Raw genomic sequence first — 25,059 nt, forward strand, 5'->3', positions numbered from 1 at the left:
AAGTTCCTGTGTGAAAGAACAGGAAAGGGTCGAATCCACACGGACTTGGTATCACCTGTCAAGTAAAAAGTTACTAATAAAAATTGGGCAAATGGCCACGCAACCCATATGAATGGAGGGCCTGCAAAATTCCAAACCTTCAAGTAGTGTCATAAGCCTTCTGAAGATCAAAGACGAAAATATGATGATTTCTCTTCAGGAAGGCTTCCCTGATCAATGTTTGAAGTCAAATCAGGTGGTCCACAGGGGAGCACTGTCAACAGAACCCACACTGCGTGGGTGAGAGGATGTTGTTTGTTGAACCAAACAAGACGAATCTTATCTTAATCATCCTCTCAAAAACTTACAGAGACAGCAAAGTCAAAGCAATAGAATGATAATTAGATGAAATCTTGGCATCCTTCCCAGGCTGAGAAAAAGGTAGAATAGCCTTGCATCAAGCACCAGGAAAAACATTTTTTCTGCCAAATCCAGTTAAAAACAACCCGAAGAGCAAAGGTGAACGTCATCAGTTCCAACTGGTGTATTGCCAGACTTATGAAGAGCAAGCTTAATTTCCACCAGTGTAAATGGGCGATTATAATCGTAGAGATGATCTGCCCTAAAGGAAAGGGGTGATTGCTCAGCCCGAGACTTGATTGCTAAGAAGGTGGGAGAAGAGACTGGAGTGTTGGAAAGATAAGCAAAGCTCTCCCTGAGAGTGTTGGCAATACCCTTTACATCACTAACTTCATTGTCATTGGAGAGCAAGATGGAAAGGAAATGGGAAGAATACTTCCCCTGACCTTCCAAATCTTGTCCCAGATGACTTTGGAACTGGTAGTAGAAAATATGCTGGTTGTGAACTTAATCCAATATTCCTTCTGGCTTTGACATCTGACCTGCCAAGCATGGGCATGTTGAAAAACAATGTGGTTGGAAAGAGTGGGATACCTGCGAAAGGCATCACAGGTCTATTTCTGTGCCTTCCATGCATGCTAGTAGGAAGGAGACCACCATGGACGAGAATACCATGGACAACGTGTCGTGGTTTTGGGGACAGAAAGAACAGCTGGATATAGTTCCGAGAGAGTGGTAAAGAATGGCCAGTCAGCCTGCATCAACCACAACCAGTCTCCCGCAAAACGACGGGAAAATAATCGTGGGTCACTGTCAACCCTCCAAGAAAAATGAGAACAGATAAATCAAAAGCAGCAAAAGACTGACTAGGTGCATGAAAATAGATACAAGAATCAGTACTGACAAGAGAAAGGTTGTGATCTGAAAGCATATTCTCCAAAGAATGACACTTCCAATCAATATCAGCACCACCCCACATGAAATTGTATTCCTTAGTCTCCCAAGTTGAAAAAGAGAGACAGACACTGTTCTACGAGAGCATTAAGGTTTTATTGATTGAAAGTCTCTCCTGGAGACAGGTAAAGAGAACAAATAGTGATAGTACGACCCACTAAGATATCGATGGTTACAGCCTTCACAGACGTATCAAGTGGCACAGACAAGGAGGGTATTTGCTGGTCTACCAGCAGTGCTACACCTCCATGGACTCGACCATCACATAACCTGTCATTCCAGTATGATAAAACTGACGAAAGGTGATAGTATCAGTAGGTTTTAGGAATGTTTCCTGTAAGGAGACACACTGAATGACAGGAATCAATCAAGGCCTTAATGTCATCCAAATTAGAACGTAAACCTCGATAGTTCCACATTTTTATTTAGGTTGAAGTGAATTGGGTAGAAGACCCCTTTGCATGTAATTTTTGACCAGAAAGAGGTCTATCGACCTCCATGGAACCTGCCCTGGGTCGATCGGGCAGATCTCTGTCAGTAGGAGATTCCAGTGACTGAGGGCACAAACAAATAATAGTTCTGTATCTCTGGACCAAAGCAATCACTGGAAGCGATGGTGAGGACAGAGACAGAAGTAGACATAGACTTGTAAACTTTAGTTTCCACATAGGGCAAAAGTCTCTTTACATGATGAGAAAAGGACTCTGTTGGAGGCACAGAAATATTTGTCTGCACTCCCACAGTAGCAATGGAACATAGTGCAGCAGCATATGTCTGAGATGGAGTAGAGGACAAAAACTTCCGAGCCTCGGGGAAAGAAATGTTATTGACAGTATGTAAACCTTGTACCTATTTTTCCTCCACTCACTTAGGGCAAGATCAATAGTAAGAGGGTTGGGAACCACCACAATTGACACAGTGAGGGTCCAGTTGACACTTGTAGGTGTCATGGTCTTTGCTACCACAACAAGCACATGCCAAAGAACCATGACAACATGCCTTTGAATGTCTGAACTACTGACATTGGAAACATCTGACAGGGTTAATAATAAATGGCTGTACCTTACAGTTAAGATAACCTGCCTTGACAGAGGCAGCTAAACGTTGCGATGTAAACATTACAATTAGAACATTGGTAGGCTGCAGTATTCCATCTTTTTGAGTGGAGATGCATTGCACAGCTGAAACTCCTTGGTTGGAGAAACCAGCGAGGATCTCCAACTCTGGGATGGTCAATCCCAGAATTCGTTGGTAAAAGAGTAGCCCAAGAGTTGGCAGAGGATGGTGATGACTAGCTGCCTTCCCTCTAGTCTTACACTGCTAAATTAGGGACAGGTAACACAGATAGCCCCCATGTAGCTTTGTGCGAAATTCACAAAAAACAAAGAAAGAAAGTGTTGAAAAAGGAATGTTTCAGAATTTTGTACAAAGCTAAACAAAGGCTATCTGCACATGGGAATGCAACTAGTTTAACAGCACTCACCACTAACTCTTGTCTGACAGAATAGTGGAATATGGCCATCATTCTTATAACAAAGTTGTAGCGTAATCACAGCTCCCCACATTTTTATGGATTCACAGTCTGAGCACACTAAACACTTTGAACTGGTAATCAAGATTACTAACGTTAAGATAACGTAACCTACTATATAAAGGTGAAAATCCGCCCGTTTCTCACGCAAATGTCTCAGCCACTGCATTACCAATCGATGCTCAACTTGCAGAAATGACAACTATTTATGCCACAACAAGCAAATTTATCTTTTTAAAATTCTTCCAGCCATATATATATATATAAAAAAGACGAAGTGCTACTTTGGGCATATAATTAGATTTAAGGGTTGGTTGGTAGAGATCATAATGTGTAATAAAATCGAATCAGTTATACGTGCGTCCACATTTGGTAGTGTTGGCACACAAAAATTGTAATCATTGGATCCAATTCTCTATTAGATTTGTTTGAATGACAAGGAGACACACTGATGCAACACCACCAAATTTTGTCCAATTGGAACCCTTGGCTACAACTCTATAATAACCCCCACGTTTTACCTGTAGCACATTTCAATTTTGAAAATACCCAAATTAAAGTGTGCTTCTTCTTTGGCATTTAGCCTTAAGTTTCACAATATCTTCAAAGATAAGTTTCCTTTTCGATGGTACAGAATGGACTTACTTGCAGTACTTCATGAGATGACAGAGAAGGACAATTGGTCCTAATTCTCAATTATCCACAACATTAGCTGGGAACCGACTAAAGCCACAGATCAAAGATGATATAAACATGAGTTAACATTTTCCTAAACTGAAAATGTATTTCAGACAGATACTTACCGCCTCTCACTAAATAGCTTCTCTCGATTAGTACTGCTCTATATTGGTGCAAATTTTCAATGCTCACCACTAGCCTTCCACCTCCCGCTTCTACATATCCATATCATGCAACAGCTTTCCACCAATAGGAGCATGACACAACCCCTATTGTAACCAGCACCCTCTCCACATTTTCACTCATTAATCGCTTCAAGATTGGTTATATGACCTACATAACATATCATTGGAAGTAGGTAGGCTGGTGAGAAATGTGAGAGGAGGTAAGTACCTATCAGAAATACATTTTCAGTTTAGGAAAATGTTAACTTTCGAAACGATATCTTAACTCTGCTCACAAAATAACTACAATTCCACATTGAACTGGTGGAGGGATGGTGAAAAAAATGATTCCCATTTAGGAAGTGCCCAAAAAGAGACCATGAGGTGTGCAACCATAAAATAAAATATCCCACCTCAGCAGAAGACTGTACCACATCTGATTCAGGTATACTCTTTACTCATTCATGACTGTGTTACAAATATAAAAGGCTGAAAGACATGAAGGAATCCCATAATATGTATTATCGATTAATGAGACCCCTGCATGTTGAGTGGCTAGGGCTAAACAGACTACATTGGTAGTTCGATCTCATCCTGGCAGAATCTGGAATTGTACAACAGTTCTGCGGTAGGCAGAGGATCACCTACCTCTTCACCTCGAAACAAAAATTGATAGAGAAGACAAGGTTCCATACCAAAATCCATCTCCACTTGTGTGGATTTCCAACTCAACCAACACCTGATCTACTACAAACTGACATCCAGCAGATGGTAGAAAGGAGGAAAGCCCCAGTGGGATGACATCTCTGGTTCAATACCTGGCAGCACTGGGTATGATTCTTCAAGGCTGTGGTAGGAGGAGGATACCCAGCTGTACATAAGAGGGAATACATGTGCTGTGTCCAGCTACAACCAACACCAGATCCATCGAGAAACGACATTCAGCAGACAGTACGAAGAGGGACCCCAACCTGGGGTGCATCTTCAGTCCAAAACCTGGTGGCATTGGGCATTTTTCATCTAATCCGTGGTAGGAGGAGGGATACTGGCCCGAAAATATATGAGAACTTACTCAGCTGGACCATCTCCAACCAACACCTAATCCCCTAGGAACCACATTTGAAGGATAATAGGTAGGAGAAACATCTCAGCCTGAGGAGCAAACTACAATATATATATATATAGTTGTGACATGGCGGATTGCTTCAATCAAAACCTGGCAGAATCTGGAATTGTACATCAGGTCTGTGGTAGGAAGTACTGTAAGCCATCAACATCAACACCTGTGGAATGCCACTGCTCTACTCTCAACTGAGTGGTATGATGCATCACTCAGGAAGACAGATCACCATCACAGCAGCTAGGAACTGGTAAGTGGCAAGGACTCCCATACTCCACTAGAAGAAAGGAAGGAAAAATGCACTGGAGATTCAGGAGACAGTGCAACAGGTGACCACGATACCCTATTTTAAAAAGCAGAGCTACCAAACTGAAAGAGTCACTCAACCAACACCTGGCAGCATCTGGAATTGTATGTCAGGCCTATGGTAGAAAGAGTCTCGAAACCATGGAGCATCAGAAATGGACAGCAATCCCTGTCTGCTGTACTCATGTATGTCCAGGAGTGTACAGTCTGGGATGAACATATTTATGAAGCAAAAGATCATTAGCAAAAATATTAACAGTCCAACAGAACACCCATCTCTACGGTGTGTGTAACCTAATCATGTGACATAATTGTTTTGTCTTAGATGACAATTGAATGGAGACACACAACCAACACCTGGCAGCATCTGGAATTGTACATCAGGTCCATGGTATGAAGGGCTACAACATAACTGACATTGAGCATGGTCACAGGATGGACAGTGTATCTTTTAAAAAAAAAAAGTATACTTGGTCAGACACCACTCGCCACAGAGTGGAATCCACAATACACTAGCAAAAAAGCCCCCTGTAAATAAAGAAATAAAAATATAGTAAAGAAAAACTAAATCTGTAGTATAAAGGAAAATGTTGACAAATGTGCAAATAAAAACAAGCACAAATGTACTGTGCTACTGCTAATTGAGAAGTGATTAACAAGTGCAAATGTGGAGAGGGTGCTGGTTATGATAGGGGTTGTGTCGAGCTGCTATTGGTGGGGAGCTGCTGCATGACAATTTATGTGTGGATATACTGAAGTGGAAGGCTAATGGCAAGTAGTGAACATTTGTGCCAATAGAGGGCAGTGCCAATCGAGAAAAGCTATTTTGTGATAGGAGGCAAATATCATATGAAAATTAAAGAGAGTACAGACTCGTCTTTCACTAATCTACCTATTAACAATGTTATAACGTTTTGAGGTACTGGCTACCTGCCCTAAATACTTCCTGATGGATAGCTTAATTATTATATCAATTTAGCTTACATCAACAGGTAACCTTATCTTAACATACTGGTATTATGTTACATCTTTATATAAGTTGTTTTGATTCATTACTGAAATGCTTAAATTCTTTTCATACTGAGATATATTTATTTATCAAAATGTTTTTCATAAGCCCATTCTCATATAGATATTAGAACACTATAATACTTTCAAGTCTTTATTTGTATATTTTCTGTCCAAAAAAAATACTGATTTTTCATTAAGAATTTAAACAAAATAATTACTGATGCATTAGAAAAAAAAAAAAGATTTGCACTTTAGGTAAGATTAGATGGAATGTTATAACAAGTTCTTGCTTAACCATATGAACACAATGTCTATCTGCTCATTTTTTTGCCGTTGTGATACCTGCAAGCTTTTGGCAGCCATAATGATGAAAAGATATTGTGAATAAATATTTTTATGCTATAAAAGTTTACTTGAATTCTCACATTCTTAGATATTTCTCTCTTGATTAAATATTAAAATTTATGACTGAAACTGTGTACAAAACACATTTTAATAAAAGCACTTGAGTTCTTCTTTAACATTAGTCTTTTAAAATGCATCTTACTAAAGTTTATTCAAAATTTTACATCAGCAGAAGAGCACTACTTACAAAATACAATATACAAAACAAGTTCTGTAAAAAAATGTAGAAAATATGTATAATTTCTAAGGGAACATTACTAAATAGTTGGTTTAGAAGAAAGCTCCTAGTATGTTGTAGAAAATTACAAAATATGAGATTTTGAAATCAACTGTGACAATATATTATGCATAAAAAATGACTTGGGGAAGCACATTTCAATAAACACATTTAGAATGACATTTAAAGTTAAACCAACTTATTTGCTTCACATCATGATACTTCATGGAAAGCTACATTTAATAGATTAAGATGAAAGATTAGGTGGGTACTTATATATAAAGCAATATAACAACCACTTACATTTCATTTAGTTCCATTTAAGGAAATAAAATATTGCAAAATGTTATGACTTGACAATGACAACACTCTGAAACATATGGTGAAAGTGGTAAATATTACTTATATGAAAAATACCATAAACAAAGAATTTTTTCTATCCTCGTTTACCATTTGTTAATCCATTTTCTAATTCACCAACAAATAGGTAATTAGGTCATATGGACCCTTCCAAAGGTATAAATTATATTTCATCAAATAAAACTTGCTAATAAACAACTTAGTTACAAGAAACAGTGCAACATCCTTTTGTTTATAAACAATAATAATAATATTATATTTTAATTTAAGACATCTGAATAAGCAGTACATGCACTTAAAACATGAAATGAATTAGTGTTGATACACTGAAAAAACAATAGCTGTTCTAATGAAAGCTAAATTTGATCTTCTTTACATGGATGGTTAGTTAATCTCTGCTACAAAAATTTTTACTGTTACTGACATTGTCTTGGAATACTCTAGTTATGGTTTGAAACAATATATTTTCAATGAAAAGTTTACTTGAAAAACTCTGAGGGTTCACAATAGCTCTAAATATGGGTTTATCTTTTAACTTTGATTGTCATTACCATTCTGTGATGTAAAGAAGTGTTCTAAATCTTGACTGCTTTTTCAAAGCCTAAAAAAGAAGAAAAAAATCAACTACTAGAATATATATGTTTTACGCCTAAAAACTTAACTAAACAGGTATCTATGTGTAGAGATAGCAATTAAAACAACATGCTAATTGATTAATCATGAGGCTCATTAGTCAATTACATTTAACTAATTGATTGTTCACACAAGATAATTGGATTAATCTAAAATAGTAATAATTGGAAACACTAACTTTGCTTAACTGATTACTTTTGTGATACTAATCAATTTAATTGTAATTTCAATTGAAAAATTATTATACATGACATTGATCTACGTAATTGACTATAGCAACAAATTGAGTTACTTGTCCAGTTCAAACTATGTGATAGTTTTTTCAGTTTACATGTGCACAAGGTAAAATCTCTTAAATCTTTGAAACTGAGAAGTCTGCAAAATGAATGTGATAAAAACAATTTCATATTGACCTATGAAAAAAAAACAACATTTATCACCAAATAAAATTACACTATAACAGTAAGGTTGATATTGGTCTTTTTTATGCTAATTAAGAAATAGCAGGGTTTATGTTATTTGTAATGCTACTTGAAGAATGTTGGTAATAATAAAGTTGATATTTTTCTTTGTAGTGATACTTTTATAACTTGGGATTCAGAAACTGTAGCCAATACCATGTCTGAATATGTCAAGTACAGGATATTAGTTAGTAAAGAAAACAAACAATAATCTATTCACAATGCAGTGCTTACTAACATTTTTGATGTTCATTCTAAATTTTAAATCGAGTTCTGTGTTGTGTCCAAACAATATTCTAATCTTTGATTTACAAATAAAGTCTAATAACACACTAAAAAGTCTTACGTATTAAAGCAATCAAACATAGAATACATGACATGTGAAAAATGTAACATTCTTACTACTGAAAGACAAACAAACTAGTAACTAAACTTTACCCCTTGGTGATTTTTTACAGTTTCATTTAAAATCTTATACAAAAGGAATAAATTAGTCCATTTACTCAACCGAGTGAGTTTTCAGGGTCTATTTACTAACTGACAAACCATTTTAGCCACACGTGATGAATCTATCAAGCACAGATAAAAATTACACTAAAGTTTGTGTTCTTAAACTTGGGTAATCTACCTACGTTAAATATCTTACTTTTAATTCCTCAAGTTTTTTATTGTATTCCTGCACACTAGTTGAGTGGATGGAGTAGTCTGAAGAAGCAGTGAGGATTTTTATCTTCTTTAACGTAGAGCAGTTTTCTGAAAAACAGTTATTTAGTGATCACAATCTAAAACCACAACTTTGCTGTAATGAAGACGTACAAGACCTTGTCACCTGAATGTGAACAGGTCTGTCCACTGGAACAACCCAATATATTAGAGAAGTCATGTTGGCTATAATTCAGAATTTACAAAGTTTATCTTCATGAAATGTGTCAACAGCACAAGTCTGTTTTACACAAAAATTCAGACTTTTCACTATAGTTTTTTTACTAAATATGTGCCTGAAGTCAGTTTGACTCAGACAAGTCAAAGTGCAAGGTGATGTTCATGTGAAAAATAGAAACACTTTTGGCTACCATACAGTTTGCATATTGTATTTGCAGAACCTCTACAACCTCCTAAATGCATATGTAAACTTGTACAAGTTTCTCTGTATATAGTATCTGGTATTTTTTGTACTCCAACATGAACTGTTGTGAAACTGGCAACATAAGTTAACACGAAATGTTGATAACTCTGACATCAAATGCATAATAACACATTGAATGCCACTCTGTACAAGTTTGTGGCATGCACACTTTGAGTCCTACTTATTAAAGTGAACATACTTCACAACACAGTTTAGACAACAGCTTTCATTTTCAAATATGTTCTCGTCTTAGGAAATAACAAACAAATCTTAAGACTTTGCTTCAATCAAAGAACATCTAAGCAATTAAATTGCTTTCACTGAGTGTACACTTAGAAAATTATTTATTTCATCTAAGCTAATAATTTTCCTATGCTGAGAATGTATTTCGGATAGGTACTTACCTCCTCTCACATAAATAGTTATTTTCGTTCAGTGCTGCCCAAAATATGCAAAAAGTTTTCTGCATGCCACAAGCCTTGAGCTCCCATATACCCTATGTTCAGCATGGTTCAACTGCATCTTGCATGTAAATCATCCTGTGGCAACCCTTTGCAAATAGGAGTATGACACACCCTCCTGATGCATGTGAATCCCTCTATTCGATTCTACCGAATTATCACTTCAAGTTTTGGCAGAAAGTGGAAGAACCAGTTTTCAGTGGGGAGGAAGGGTGGAATGTGTGAGAAGAGGTAAGTCCCTATTGAAAATACATATTCAGTATAGGAAAATTATAAATTCTGGTTTGATACATTACCTCTTCTCACATAAATAGCTAGAATCCCAGACTGAATAAGTGGAGGGCCTGGTGTGAGGGAAAGAAAGAAGCATCCTTCAAAAGTGTCCAAAGAACACCCTAAAAGAGGAAATTCTTGCATTAGAGGATCACACACGGGAAACCACATCACTTCTCTACTAGGTATGCTCTTCACCCAGTGTAAAAAGAGGTGATGCAGACTTGGGCGTAAAATGTGAGGAGCAAATCCAAAAGGGAACGAATAATGGTTAGATAGGGATTTGAACCACCCAATATCTGAATCTCAATCCCATAGATTACATGAATGTGGGTAAGATTAAAAATGGATGTGCCCTTAGGTATAGAATGGCTAGGACATGATGGACCATACACGCAAGTCAACTGTATCCAAAACCCAAGCACCAGGAACTGATATCCATGTGGGAGTAGGAAAGAGGATCATACTGCTGTCAAGTTCACTACAATCCAAAACCCAGCCACCACAAACCGACATCCATGTGGGGGTAGGAAAGAAGATTATACTGCTGGCAAGTCAACTACAATCCAAATTGCCTTCTGGTGGAGGTAGGAAGGAGAATCATACTGTCTTCACCTCAAGATCAGCAGACTGGAGGAAAATCTTGTTCGCATTGATCTGTGAACAGGACACGTGATAACAATATGTTAAATTGTTTGACCGATCTGGGAACCTAACATCCGGACAATCAGCATAAGAAAGATGTCCCTGTAAAGTAAACACTCCCACTCAAACCTAATCTGACAGGAACCACCCCAGCACAAAACATCATCGGTATATGGAAATCATTGTGGGATAGCATAAGATGAAGAACCATATTAATCTGCAATTACCACTACCATGACTCACAACACAAGTGGAGTGAACAAGGGTATAATTGTGAGGACTTGTGTTGATTGTCAGCTCTAAATTCAAAACCCAGCCACTAGGAACCAAAATCCATGTAGGGATAGGATGAAGCATCACAATCAAAGAGGTGAACAGCAATTTTGACAGCTCACTTCAAAGCTACAATATTCTCTTGGATAAACCCATAGAGAGATGAAGCATCAGATTGAAGGATGTCTCGTCATCTACACCAGCAGAACACCACCGTCCTACTCTCAAATGAATTGTTTCATCATTGTTTGTATTGTATATTACTATCACATTCAGAAGGATGCCTCCATGGCCCACCACCCCAGTGGCTAGGAACTGGAAAGTGGTAAGAACTTTCATACTCCACTGGAAGAAAAAGATGGGATAAAATATGGTGGAAGTCTGGAGAAATGTCAAACCAGAGACAATGCAACTGATGACCACGAAAATCCTATTTTGAAAAGTAGACCATATCTGATTTATTATATCAAAGGAATGGCAGGGATTGGCAGCTATCCCCTTCTGCTTTACTCAAGAAGTCCATGTGTGAGTATGATTCGGAATGGGAATGTTAATGAAGCAATTCAATATTGCAAGGAAAAACCTACTAACGATGTTGTGGAACAACCCCCATTTCAAAAGTGAGTGTTAGTGGCCATGGAAATTATAAATATAATGTGAACATGGCCCGACAATGTGGATTTGACTACTTGAAGTACACCTGGCCAGGCACCACTTGCCACAGAGTGAGATCTATACAGGGAAAAAAAGGGAAATGCCCCTGAAAAATAAGATGTACACAAAAGATAACTTATCCAGTCACAGTTTCACTGGAATCTGAAAAATGGCCACAGGTGGAAGATGATAACCTGATGATGAAGAAACAGTGATCTGATGCAGATAGTGAGGGACAAACATATATGGTGTGGTCCACATGCCCCATTGAGATGCCAGGAAAAAGTATGGTGCTGAATCTAATGAGAAGACATCTGAAACAAACTAAAGGAAGAAGGAGACAAGGAAGTACAATCAAATTAAATCAAAAGCCAAACCCAATACGTAAGGGTGGAAGAAGAAAGGTCATGAAAGGCCACAGAATGAAGAGGTGGGAAAGGGCATCCTGAAAGTAAGCCATTCAGGCAATGTAACAATGAAGAGCATGTATGGGACATAATAGTCTTTTCGGATCAGACTGAGGATATAGGTGGGAAATAGAAGGAAGGGAAATCACTGCGAATGAGGAGTTACACTCACAAGCCACCAAGGATTTGGGAAATAAAGAGGGATCCAGATAAAGGAGAAGGAAATAAGTCTTAAGGGATAAGTGAAAAATTGAACATAAGGACACAGGTTCAAACAGAGGCAGAGCAAGGCAGTGAAGAACCCCAATGACATCCTAATCTGGAAGACTGCACTCTGAGGAGGATGACGAATCCGGAAGAAACTCAATAATAGGGAGAGGGTAGGAGAGGTAAAATGTTTATAGTACCTGGAAAAATGAAAAGTGTTGGATAAGGAAGCCCAAAAACCTGTGATCAAGGAAACCAAAGACCCCTGATCAAACAACCAAGTGAGGAAATCGATAAGAAGAGGAAGTGGATCAAGCAGATGAAACTCCCAACCCAAAGACAAACAGAAGAAAATGTTCCACTTGCATTGATAAACATCCATAGAGGAAGGGAGAATGAAATTAGCTAAAAATGAAGTGGCTTGCCAGGACAAACCTGATCTCCTTGCCAAGGACCAGATAAAAACTAGGTCTGAAGATGGAGGATATGAAGGGCTGGATGAAATTCAGGTGACTGAGGTTGATGTAGAAGGGATGGAGTAAGAGGAAGAGGTAATGGTGTGGCAGATTGGAGCTGATGCTGCCACAGAAACCATGGTAGTGCCGGCCAGTAAAGAGCAATCAGAAGGAGCTGACATGGAGTGGTATGGATGATCAAAATCAGTCTGGGACGAACAAAGATGAGAGGATACACATAAAGGTATTTGTTGTCCCAATCCTGACTGAATGCACCAACAGCCATTGCAAGTGGATGAGAAACCAGAGACCAAAACAGAGGTAATTTGGAATTGAAGGGTTTGACAAATGAATCCAGGTGAGGAGTACCCCACCAAAGGCATAGGTAATGGAAAACTAGAGGATTGAGAGACCACCCCATCAGATAAACTTTATCAGGACAAGAAATATTATCTGCGACAAGACTGAATGCACCTAGAACATGGCACACAAGGAGATGAATACTGAGCATCTAGGCTCAAAAAAAAGGAGATCCATAATTTGACCACAAAGGGAACAAGAATAGGTGCTGCCTTGGTAAGTGATATAAGCCAAAGCATGATGGATAACCAGATGCTCCAGGATGTTGATATGGTAAGATGACTCAACCAGATACCACAGACCTGAAGCTTTCTGCTGATTGATTCACACCTCCCAGCCCTGGAGGGAAGTCAAGTCGGCAAGTTTTTCTTTCTTCCCTGCATCTGGATTTGCATATCTTCACAGACCGAGCCCTGTCCAACCACCAATGCAAATTGTTGACAAGAAAAGGAGAAAGGGAAACAGGAGCCTCTAATGGATCCTGCACAAGGTTTCACTGATCATGCAGGGCCCAGTGAAGAGACCTCATATGCACCCAACCCAAGGGGATAAGGGCTTCTATAGAAGACCACATCCCCAAAAGTGACAGAACCTCATGAAAAGTAATAGAAGGAGCAGTAAAGACAGAACTGAAAGCTTTGTCAAATGGAGTTGAAGAGGAGAAGGTTTGGTCTGATTGAGATGAGTGTTGAAAAAGACACCTGATTGGACAAGATATTGGGTAATTATAAGGAATGACTTCTACAATTTGTTTAACCAACCCACATGAGCTGCTTCCAGGAGCAGCAGATGAGTTTGATGGGTGGACTACTGTTCTGAATGACCAAACAGAAACCAGTAATCCATGTAATGGTATAAGCACAGTTTTGTCGGACAAAAGCCTTGACCACTCGGCAAAAGACATGCAGGACTAAAGCAAGCCCAAAGGGCAGGGTCCAAAATTGATAAACTACCCCATGATGAACAAACCGAAGACAGCATCTCCATAAACGAGATACTGGAATATGCAGATAAGTATTCACAATGTCTACCTTGGTCATCCATAAACCTGGAGAAAAAGACCATCTGAGGGTGAAAAAAAAGACTCCATGGTAAATTGGGGCAGAACTAAAAAATAAAGTGATTGAGGCAGGACAAATCTATCACAGGTTGCCAGTCTCTGATTTTCTTGGGTACCACAAATAGCCTAGAATAAAAACCTGGAGAAGGATGAGTTACAGGTTCGATGGCTTCCTGGAATAAAAGATTTTGTACCGCTTCTGACAAATGTTGAATGGTGGTAGGATCCTGAGGATAAGGAAGGGATATGGGTAGGTACCAGAAACAACGGAAGAGGGGAAAGGAAGTGAATGACAATTCCCTTGGATAATACCCAAATAACCCACTGATCTGTGGCAAAAACTTGCCATTGGGGAACAAAATCGGTCAATCGAGCCCCTACTGTACTGGAACCCACCAGGTAGTCACTGGTGCTGTTGGCAACATGTCCATTGGCATCGAATAATATGATGAGAGGAGGAACCCCTGGAGATCGGAACTGGTAAGGAGCGGGACAGTAATAGGGGCTTGTCTAGGCTTGGAATGAGATTCCAAAGTCTCAGGAATATTTTCGAAAAACAGACTGCTGGTAAATGAACTTGGGACAATACAGCGTCACTCCCCAGAAGATCCCAACAACAGAGAAATCACATGTGTAAGGAAAGAGCCGAAGAAGACAAATATGCTAATGTGGAGGTAATCAGGGAGAAGCTATCCCTTGAAAAACCCTCAGGATAACAGTGGAATGCCTCACAATAGAGGTGGATAGTAGACTAGTACCAAAAGAGAATTAAGAGGGTAAGATGAAGGCAAAAAAATGGGCAAGATTTAAATGAACTGCATTATCAGAATCTGTCTCCCCACACAGCTAAAGCGATTCCAACTGTTGAGAATCAAGAAATGGAAATTCAGCCTGATAGTATGCTAAAGCAAAGTGATCTGAAGCTCATGTAGGCAAGGCATGCTAGCACCCTCAACCAACTGAGAGACAAAAAGCTCTGCATAGACCTTAATATTCGGGGGGAAGGGGGGGGGGAAACACAAATTACTGAGAGGAGAGAGTATCATGTAATAAAGAAGGAGGGGGATTATAAGAAATCAAGGAAATGGATAAAACAGCACACTCCTGAGAAACCATGTCTAAAAAAGAAATACTAGGCCGAGCTGATTCTACAGTAGAGGCATAGGAAGGCACATATGCAGATGATACAGCTTTAACCATAACTCATGTTGATATGGAAGTTGGCAAAAATATTTTACAGGTTGATTTCAATAAGTTAAGGTATTGGCTTAATATAAATGAAATCTATATGAATACTGATAAATCAAAAACAATGATAATTCACTCACAATATACAAATATTACAAACAACATTTTTTAAACAAAGTCATGATCAAAGATTTAATACTAAATATAGCATTTATTTGTAGAAAATAAGCAGTATTCTGATTGTAAGTGTACGTATATTGAAAATATTTATACTAATGCATACTTAGGGCTAATTATAGACAAGGTTTTAGTTGGGTTAAATATATAAATATGATTTACAAAATTACAGCAAAATTATGAAAATAAGATTTGCAAAATTATGGAGAATACAGAATATTTTACCAATCAATATCAAAAATTAAAATTATGTATCCTTAGTAGAATCTGTTATATGGTATGGATTGACAGTATCTGGCTCATCAAATAATATTCAATGAAAAAAAAAGTACAATTTAACAAAGAATGTTTAAGATATTAACCTTAAACAAAAATGATGAACTCAATATAAATGTCTCATTAGCAGATGAAATTATAAGAAATCAGTTATTTGATATAAATGCACTTTATAAATATATTAGCTGGAGTACCTGTCCATTGGACATATGAAATAAAAACTCATTTTAACAAAGGATAGGAAACTGTGCTTCTATTTTTTTTTCTTAAAATAATAAACATTAAAAGTAGCAATAAAAATACATAAAGGAGCCAATACTGAAAAGAAAAACATACTGTTTTCAAGAATTCTATCAATAGTGGTTACATAGTTCATTCTAATGCTGAGGAATATACAACATTGGTAGTTTTTACAAAATTAGATATGAAATTATGGGTGAGAAAACTTCCCCATGTGTCAAGTTTGGTGTTGATTGATCAAGAAATGTGGAAACATATAAGGAACAGATACACACACACACACACACATACTGACATATATTTATATAGATGATTATTATAAATTCATATTATAGTCTACATCATAAGTACTAAAAAATCATACGCATAATACTAGAACATTAGAAAATAAATTCTATGAAATTCCAAATTACAATAGTAACTATGGAACAAGAGTAAAAATGTATAAAATACCATATATAATGAACCAACTCCTGAGGGAGTTATGGAATATGAATGCAATTGCAGAGTTAAAAAAATATATTAAAAGACTGGTTATTAACAGGTGTTCATAGACAAACTTGAGTAATATTCATTGAATGGCAGCTTACACATATATGATTAATATTATCATTAATTTAACTTTTTTATTAAGTATGTAAGTGACTGTTTATGATGATGGTGCAATAACATAACAGGATATTATGCTTTTGTGTTATGTTCAATAAGTTGTTAATTTCAGATATATGTTAATATAAAATGATGTTTAAGATAGGCTTCTAATATCAATTTCACCTTTTTGTGTTTTGTTTATTTAATAATATACACAGAAATAAATGGCTGTATTTATTAAGGAGTATTCCACAAATATGCTGATTAAGTTTCTTTATTTCTTGTATGTTTAATTTTCTATTAATATGTACATACTGTATGTAATAAAAAGAATAACAAATATGCATAAATGTATGAGCTACATTTTTATGCTATATTTACTGGTATACCATGAAAAGAAAGTAGTTTAATTAACTTTTGAATGTAACTCACTAAAAACTTCTGACATGTGCAGTAAAAGATGTAAAACTTGGTTTACTTATTTCAATGTTATAACTGGAAATTGAAAAATTGAATTACCATGAAACCCAATTAAGCATAGGTAAACATGAAAAATCTATTTCATCTACTTTAAAAATTTTATCCTAGGTACTAAGTACACAGGGTACTCAAACTTTTTAGTGCATTTTAACATCAGTAAAGTGAATTTGAACCATCATAAATCAATAATTCTTGGTGGGTATACAAATGAGACCCATAAATTGCCACCAGAGAATGCTGTGCATGGTGCCAATAGACTGCATCTTTGGGATTATGTGATTGACCACTGAATAGAGCTGTCCAAGAATCAACATGTTGATTTGCTGTTATATGTCAAGTCCATCAATTTCCACACACTCAATGATACACAACTGACTTCAGGTATCCACAAAGCCAAAAGACAAATGGGTCACCTGGCAACAGTGGTTATGAAGTGACCTCTGGTGACCATGTGTTCAGTGTTCCCAGTGATTGGTATACCCACTGAGAAGTATTGCAAATACCTTATATAATACAAAATATCTTGAAATTATCATCATCTACCATGTATATGGAGCAAAGCTGCTGCAGTGACTAAGGTGTGTGTGAGGTAAAGATCCTCTAGTTTTTTCAGACCAACTCTGCACATTTCTTTCACTGAATCTTCCTGCAACTCCCCCGCGTGATCCAGCTCTAGGACTGCCAGTTGTTGGCAGTGTTTAGCTAAAAATAACAATCTTCTATTAGGTTGCTGAAATAAATATATTGTAGCTAAGTAAAAAATATGATATGTTTAAATCCTCAAACTGTTCTGGAATAACTCTTTGTAAAGTTTAACAAAAAGACATACATATACTAAGGTATCAAATAATGGTTTACTTAAAAGTGGTTTAATGTCCAAATTCAGTATTGAAGATTGTTTGTTACAACTGTCTTAAGCTTCAAATTTTAACCACTCATTCTATAATAACTTTTTTGGTGGAAAAGTTTATATTTTTAAAATCAATTACTGAGTCAATGTAAATAATCTACTTTGTGCTCAAGTTATTTAAAATATGTAAAATTATTTACAGAATATTCACCTCACTGTGACAATATTTATATAATTATACCTTCTCATAACATAGGAGTTTGCTGTATTCATTATGTATAGTTCCTTACATGTTTCTTTCAATACATATTTAGATGCTTACTTTAGTCATCACAGGTTATACTTACCAACAGTGACAAGGCCTCGAATGTCTATTTCAGTTCCTCCAATACATAAGAGCTGCAAGTTAGGCCAGCTTCTTCCAATAGTTAATAGACAACGATTGTTTAAAATCTGTTTGCTATGACTGAAAGAGGAGTGATGTGTAAATAACAAAAAATTGTACTTTCTAAATGTTAAAGTTTACATTTTTCAATACTGAAAATGTAATTCCGACAAAACTTACCTTCTCTCACACTTTAGATTTATTCCGACAAAAGTTACTCTTCTCTGCCCATCTAAGCATTGGTATGAATTATACCTCACTTGATTCAGCCTTTATAACCCACCCCACTGCCTATCTGTATATAAGCTCTCCATTATTACTTCTTATTCACCTTTTTGAGACAGACAAAATTGTCAGACCCAAACACCGGTCATTGTGGGGAGGAGATAAGTCTTATCGGAAATACATTTTCAGTATAGGAAAATGTAAACTTCCAAAACACAGCTCTACTCACACTTTAGCTAGAATCACACACTGACAAGGTGGAGGGGCCGGTGAAGGCAAGATACACACAGAAAGCATCTGTGTAGAAAACCTGTGTGCAAATTGAGATATAGTATAGCACACTAGTGAGGTTCACACTACTTCTAGAACAGGTATGCTTTTCACTCGGCTAATAAAAATCTAAAACGAAGGTGATAAAGGCCAATTGGCCACGGCGTTGAAACCGTAACATCTTGAAAAAGAAACATGCAATGAGTGACATCTATTCCAAAACTGGTTCCTCCTGCAATACCAGACGCATCTGGTCTGGAAATATTGTGTGTGCTCACGAGAATCGTCCATGCCCCAACCATGCAAATGAAATTCAGTGTCTCATTATTGGAATTATAGGGCTGTGGACCCAAAGCTAGATCCAAGGAGTAATGGCTAGGGCATGGGGACTGCAGTGTGATATAACTGTATTATAGTAATATGATATTAAGGGAACCTAACCTGAAAGCTACAGAATGTTGCATGTTGAGCCACCGGAATTTTGAAGAGAAGGCAAGCAACACAAAAGTGGGCAAACCCTCACCTCAACCTGAAGAAGCACAAAATGCAGCAAACTGAATTCGGAATTACTGGCCTAGGAACTTAACCTGAAAGTAACAGAATGTTGCATGCGAGCCACCAGAATTACAAAGAGAAGGCAAGTAACATCCAAGTAAACAAGACTTTCCCCCAACGTGAAGAAGCACAGAACGCAACAAACCAAACTCAAAATTATGGGACCATTCACACCTCACTTAACCTAAAGAAAACAGAGATTATCCAGCCTGAGATTATGAACCTAAATCCTAACTCTCCAACCTGAGAGGCAAGGCAATACCTCTGTCCCCCAGAATTACGAGGAGGATGTGGAACAAAGAAAGTTCAACCAATGGCTCAAGGACTAAATGCTCCACATGTGGAATAATGAGGAGTCGAGGAGCCTCTTTCATAATCATGGAAAGTAATATAATGACCATAAAGGCCATGCTCAACACAACCAGATAGCAAAGTGTCATCTCTGAACTGGAATTACGAGGAGGCTACTGCGTAGGTTGGTCCTGCTTCCACTAGACATCTTGGAAAACCATCCTAGGTTATGTGTGGGAGGGTATCCAGCTTTGTCCTCTTCTCCTTGGATGGAATAACGTGTTCAAACATCACTCAGGAGGAACAGACTGCTGTCCACCACTTCAGTGACTGGAAACTGGGAGAGGTAAGGACTCTTATGCTCCACTATGGAGAAATAAGGGGAGAATTCGTATTGGGGGGGGGGGGGGGCAAGGAATGATGCTCCAAAGACTGTGCAATAGGTGAACAACATTCCCTATTTTGAAAAGCAAATCAACCCCAATTTATTCAGTCCAAAAGTCAGTAGGGATGAGCAAAATCCCTTTGTGCTTTACTCATGATAGTCCATGAGTGGCAGTCTAGTCTTGTATATTATGTAAAGGTACTGAATAATTGTGTACCACCCAGAAAGCACCAAGGTGGTCTTATGAAACATCCCATCTCATCAGAACTCATTGTTACCAGGAATTTTATTTATTAGTCTACTGGTAGTTAGTGTGAATTTGGAAAAGGATACCTGACCAGGCAACACTTGCCACTGAGTGGGATCCAAATGATAATGATGAGAAGGCCCCTGAAAAGTAATAGAATAACACAGAAGAAATGAAGTCACTCACCTCTATCACAATCAAGATGAGGCATGTAGAACACTCACAGGGAACAGCTGAAATCCATCCAAGGAGGAAACCACTAAATCATGTAAATAGTGCGATATAAAGGTGTTAGGTGTGGTTCACATACCAGCCTGTACAATTTCCTCCAGTGGGTGATGCAACCGAGCTGCCAGGGACATTGAGATATGTCAAACTTGACATATGTCTCCACTCCTCCAATGAAAGCCCAGAGTAAGCCAAACAAAGCAACTGATGTGAGTCCTGAAATTCTTCAGTGTGTGCCACATAACATCAGAGAGCCTGAACCAGGCACAAAGAAGGATCCAGATCTAAGTGGTCTTATAAATGGGAAATGGAAGGAAGATGAATAGGAGAGAAAGTTTTACTTTCTTCTCTAGCTGCAGAAGTTTAGAGCAGAAAAGCCCTGTCTGGATACAACATAACATAAGTGGAATGGTAAAGAGTTCTGTGAACATGAAGCACAAACATATTTGAATGTTGACACCCGCTTGCCAATAACAGAAGAAATAAGTCTTAAATGAAAGAAGATATAGTGAACATGACCCTAAAGGTTCAAAAGGTGGATGAAATAAGGCATGGAAAAACACTGTGACATCCCAATTAGGAACCTGGAAAGGATGTCGAGGACAGATAAACCGAAAAGATTTCAGAAGTAATGACAATAAACAGTCTTATACAAAGCATTAGACAAAAGTGCTAAATCATTGTCAAATAAACATTTCACAAATTGAGACATGCAGCAAAGTGGGCCGAGAAGGGTTGAACCCATATCTGAGAAACCATGGATAATAAGTAAACCATTTCCGTTGATAAACTTCTGAAGAAGAATGCAGAATGGATCATGTTAATAAGAAGACCACTCGAGAAGTCAATCCCTGATGTCAGGCAACAAACCACATAAAATCGAGGTGTGAAGTTGAAGAACATCGACTGCCAGATGAAAAATGTCTGATCATGGCTGATGTAAGAGAGATGGCCAGAGAGGAAGTGGAAGAGGTCGACACTTCTGAAGATACTGGAGGAGTGGAAACCAAGACTGACCTGGTCAATGTGGTGCCACCAGAAGAACTTGACAGGATGTGGAGCAAATCAGTGCAAGAAACTTGGATAACAGACAAGTCAGAGGAAATGTGTAAAGATAAGACCCATCCAGTCCTAGCTGAGAGCATTTATGCCCAAAGCCAGAGGGTGAGGTACAGGAGACCAGAAGAGCGGGAGCTGAGCATTCCCGTGTGTGGCAAAAGCATCAATCTGGGGCATTCCGAGTCAACAGCAGATCCAACAAAAAAACTTAAGGATGAAGCATCTAATCCTTGGGATGAGATGACTGGTCAGCCACTAAATCCATTACACCTGAAACAGAACAAGCAAGGAGAATGACATGATGTTTGTGTGTCCAAAAGAGAAGATCCAATGTTTAAAAGCAAGGAGATTTGGAGTGAGTGCCCCCTTGCTTTGAAAGGTACTAGACGACTGTGGAATTGTCTGAGTGAAGCATTACCACCTACCGTGACAACAGTTTAAAGCCTTGAGTCATTGCTCGTTGAACTGCTAGAAGTTCTAATAGATTGATGTGAAGAGAAGTTTCCTCTTCTGTCCAAAGGCCTTTGAGTTTTATATTCTCTATACAAGCACTCCATCCCTGTAGAGAAGCATCTGAGAAAAGATGTATATCTGGACGTGGGGATAAAAGAGGGGCACAGACTGTCACGTTATCCCTGTCCAACCACCAGCCAAGATCTTGTAGACTGGAAACCAACAAAGCACTGGACAATCCAGCACATCTGTTCCACTGATCCAGTAACAACCACTGGAGGGTCCACATGTGAGCCCGACTGAAAGGAATGAATGATTCCAAGAATGAACACATACCAAAAAGAGATAGAACTGCATGCACTGGTGGAGAAAGAGACAACTGTATTTGAAGAACTTCCCTTTACATGGCCTGAAGGCATAAAGGAGAAGGTTGGGCCCAACTTAGTCCGAAATTGAAAAACACCCCTAAATGGACAAGGTAATGTGTGGGAGTAAGAATAGACTTCTCCTTTGTGATACTAAACCAAGCTCTTGCAGCTTCTGACACTAAAGTTTGAATGTAAATTTCTGCCAAGTGGCAGGAAGGAGTAAGAAGAAGCCAGTCGTCCATGTAATGGTGAGTGCCCAATTAGTGAAGATGATGTGAAAAGGATCTGACTATCCAGTACAATATGCATGGGGCAGATGCAATGCCAAATGGAAGAGCATGAAACCGAAAAACCTGATTATTATGCATGAAACAGAGATAATGGCATGAAGACTCAGTGACATTAAGTTTTGTCATCCTTAGACCAAGTGAAAAGAGCCACCAAAGGGAAAGAAATGACTCCATTGTAAACTGAAGAGGCTGGAGGAAGTAATTGAAATGAAAAAGGTCGATGACAGGTCGCCAATTATCCATTGTTTTTGGTACTACAAACCCTTGAGAGATGAATTGAAGTGCTCTATAGCCTCTTTATGCCAAAGATCCTGGATGGTTTGAGCTTGACAGCTGGATGCAAGAGGGTCCTTAGGGAGTGAAAAGCCAACTGGTATGAGAGACAATGGAAGAGGAGATGTGAACTGAATGACCAATCCTCTCCTGAGAACATGAATGACCCAGTGATCTGTGGTGAAGGTCTCCAATATTGAACAAACCCTGTCACTGATGTCGTAGTCTGTTCTCCACCCTAGAAGAGGATACTGGCTGGTAAGGTTGGAATTGGCCTTGTGTTCCAATGGATCGTGGTGCCAAAGCCAGAGGTATTGAAAGTCGAACGGGAGATGCAGCAAACTATCCTGTAGAAGACCTTTGAAGCAGTTGAGAAGCCAGGGTAGAAAGGGAAGAGTGAAGATAGGCCACATCCACTTAAGGTTCAGTGGAATCAGGAATACCAGCAAACACTGACCATCTGAGAACAGGAGCTTCTCTGAGATCTCTAAGGGGTGAAGCAGGAAGGCAAGCTCTCTCCAGTGAGGCATTTCTCTCCAAAAGATCTCAACAACAAACCAACCAAGATACCAAGGAGAGAGCAGAAGCTGAAAACCTGACCAAAGTAGAAGTCAATAAACAACTAAGATCATCCAAAAATTGTGCAGGAGATCTGCTATAAGCCTCAGACAACAGTTGCAAAGATGATAAAACATGCAAAACAGTTATAGGTAACAGACAAATTCTGGAAAACTGAGATTGATTAAGGTGAACTGTGGCATCTTGTCTGAAGCCCTAAATAGGAAGAAGATAATCTAACCTCTGAGAGTCCAAATAAGGATTCTCCAGGTGATGGAAAGCCAAGGCATGCTGATCCAATAAACGAGGAATACAAGGCATGGTAGCACCCTCTCTCAAATCTCCTTGCATGCACAGTAATGTCTGGTGAAGGTGGAAGGACCAGGTAATCAGACAAATGATTTTTTCCCAATAAAGGAGGGGAAGATTTGTAAGCTACAAGAGAAATACTCAAAACATTACAAACTTGGCATACTAGTTGCAAAAAAGGTGCAGCAGATAGAATATACGTCTGAGGCTCGTGATTAGTTGTCTGAGCAAAGGAAGGTGCAGAGAAAAAATATCAGACCACATGTAAGATCTACCTCTCTTCTTATGAAGAACTGTATGTCCACCATGGAAGGTGCCCACCCCCTTCCCAACACCCGAGTAATGCCAGACTTATGAGGTGCATCAAGCGATTCCATGTTTGAGACATGAATGTATGTATTCATATTTGAAAAACATTTCCAAAATGTTTTTTTTGGGTAAAATAAAGAAAATAAACAATAAACTCAAGACCACTGTTATAATTTCTGTTGTCTAGAAAAAGTAAATAAGAGGAGCTTATACACAGATCTGGTATATAAGGTGCATTGACATAGGTGGAGAAATTGCTATGGGCGATATAGTGAGTTATAAGGACTGGAGCAAGCGAGTTATAATTCATACCAATGCTTAGATGGGCATAGAAGAAGAAACTTTCGTCGGGATAAAGCTAAAGAGTGAGAGGAGGTGTGTTTCAGAATATGTATCTAAAAGATTTCATGCTAAAAGTTCATTATTTTCAAAATAAATAATAAAGCTTGACTGGAATTCCACTATACATACACATCTCACACCTTTTAAATACTGACCAAAATTTAATAACAAAATATGAGGAATGAAAAACCTAAATAATTCAGGTAAAATAATATTAAAATATGGTAAAATGGACTACTGCCAGCAAGGTGTCATTTTATAGACCCAGCTAGTCAATTTTTGCTTTTAAAAAAATATATGAAATATTCTTCCATATCATGAAAAAGTCCATTATGATGTAATTCCAAAACAATAAAGTAAAAAACAAGACCACACATCCAGCTTAAAAGAAATCAATATTTTTCTTTAGATCAAAGCATTTATAGAAGAATAAAAAAAGTACAATTTGTGAGTTACAAAACAAAGGTCATCGTGGCTATATTCCACCCTAATAGGTTTTATTTGAAATCTGGATTTCAAACTCAAATAACTTACTGTTAGTGAAAACAAAAATTAATTCTACACATCTCTCTCACTGAACTTTCTTACAACTCCCCATGTGGTCCAGTTC

General features: G+C 38.0%; 1 protein-coding gene across 7 annotated transcripts in view; it reads right to left on the reverse strand.

Moving 5' to 3' along the window:
- Positions 1-6,626: 6,626 nt before the first annotated feature.
- The window catches only part of LOC106456842 (F-box only protein 41-like), a 66,399-nt gene continuing 47,966 nt past the window's right edge, over positions 6,627-25,059 (reverse strand). For all 7 annotated transcript variants that reach the window (XM_022382620.1, XM_013916210.2, XM_022382618.1 and 4 more), the window contains 4 exons: positions 18,250-18,368; positions 17,596-17,754; positions 8,826-8,932; positions 6,627-7,686 (listed from right to left, as the gene is read on the reverse strand). In XM_022382620.1, coding sequence (XP_022238328.1) covers positions 7,633-7,686; positions 8,826-8,932; positions 17,596-17,754; positions 18,250-18,368 — 439 coding nt within the window. In that variant the 3' untranslated portion in view covers positions 6,627-7,632. The remainder of the gene's footprint in view (positions 7,687-8,825; positions 8,933-17,595; positions 17,755-18,249; positions 18,369-25,059) is intronic.

Source organism: Limulus polyphemus, unplaced genomic scaffold (genome assembly GCF_000517525.1).
Source record: "Limulus polyphemus unplaced genomic scaffold, Limulus_polyphemus-2.1.2 Scaffold263, whole genome shotgun sequence".
Classification (NCBI taxonomy): domain Eukaryota; kingdom Metazoa; phylum Arthropoda; class Merostomata; order Xiphosura; family Limulidae; genus Limulus; species Limulus polyphemus.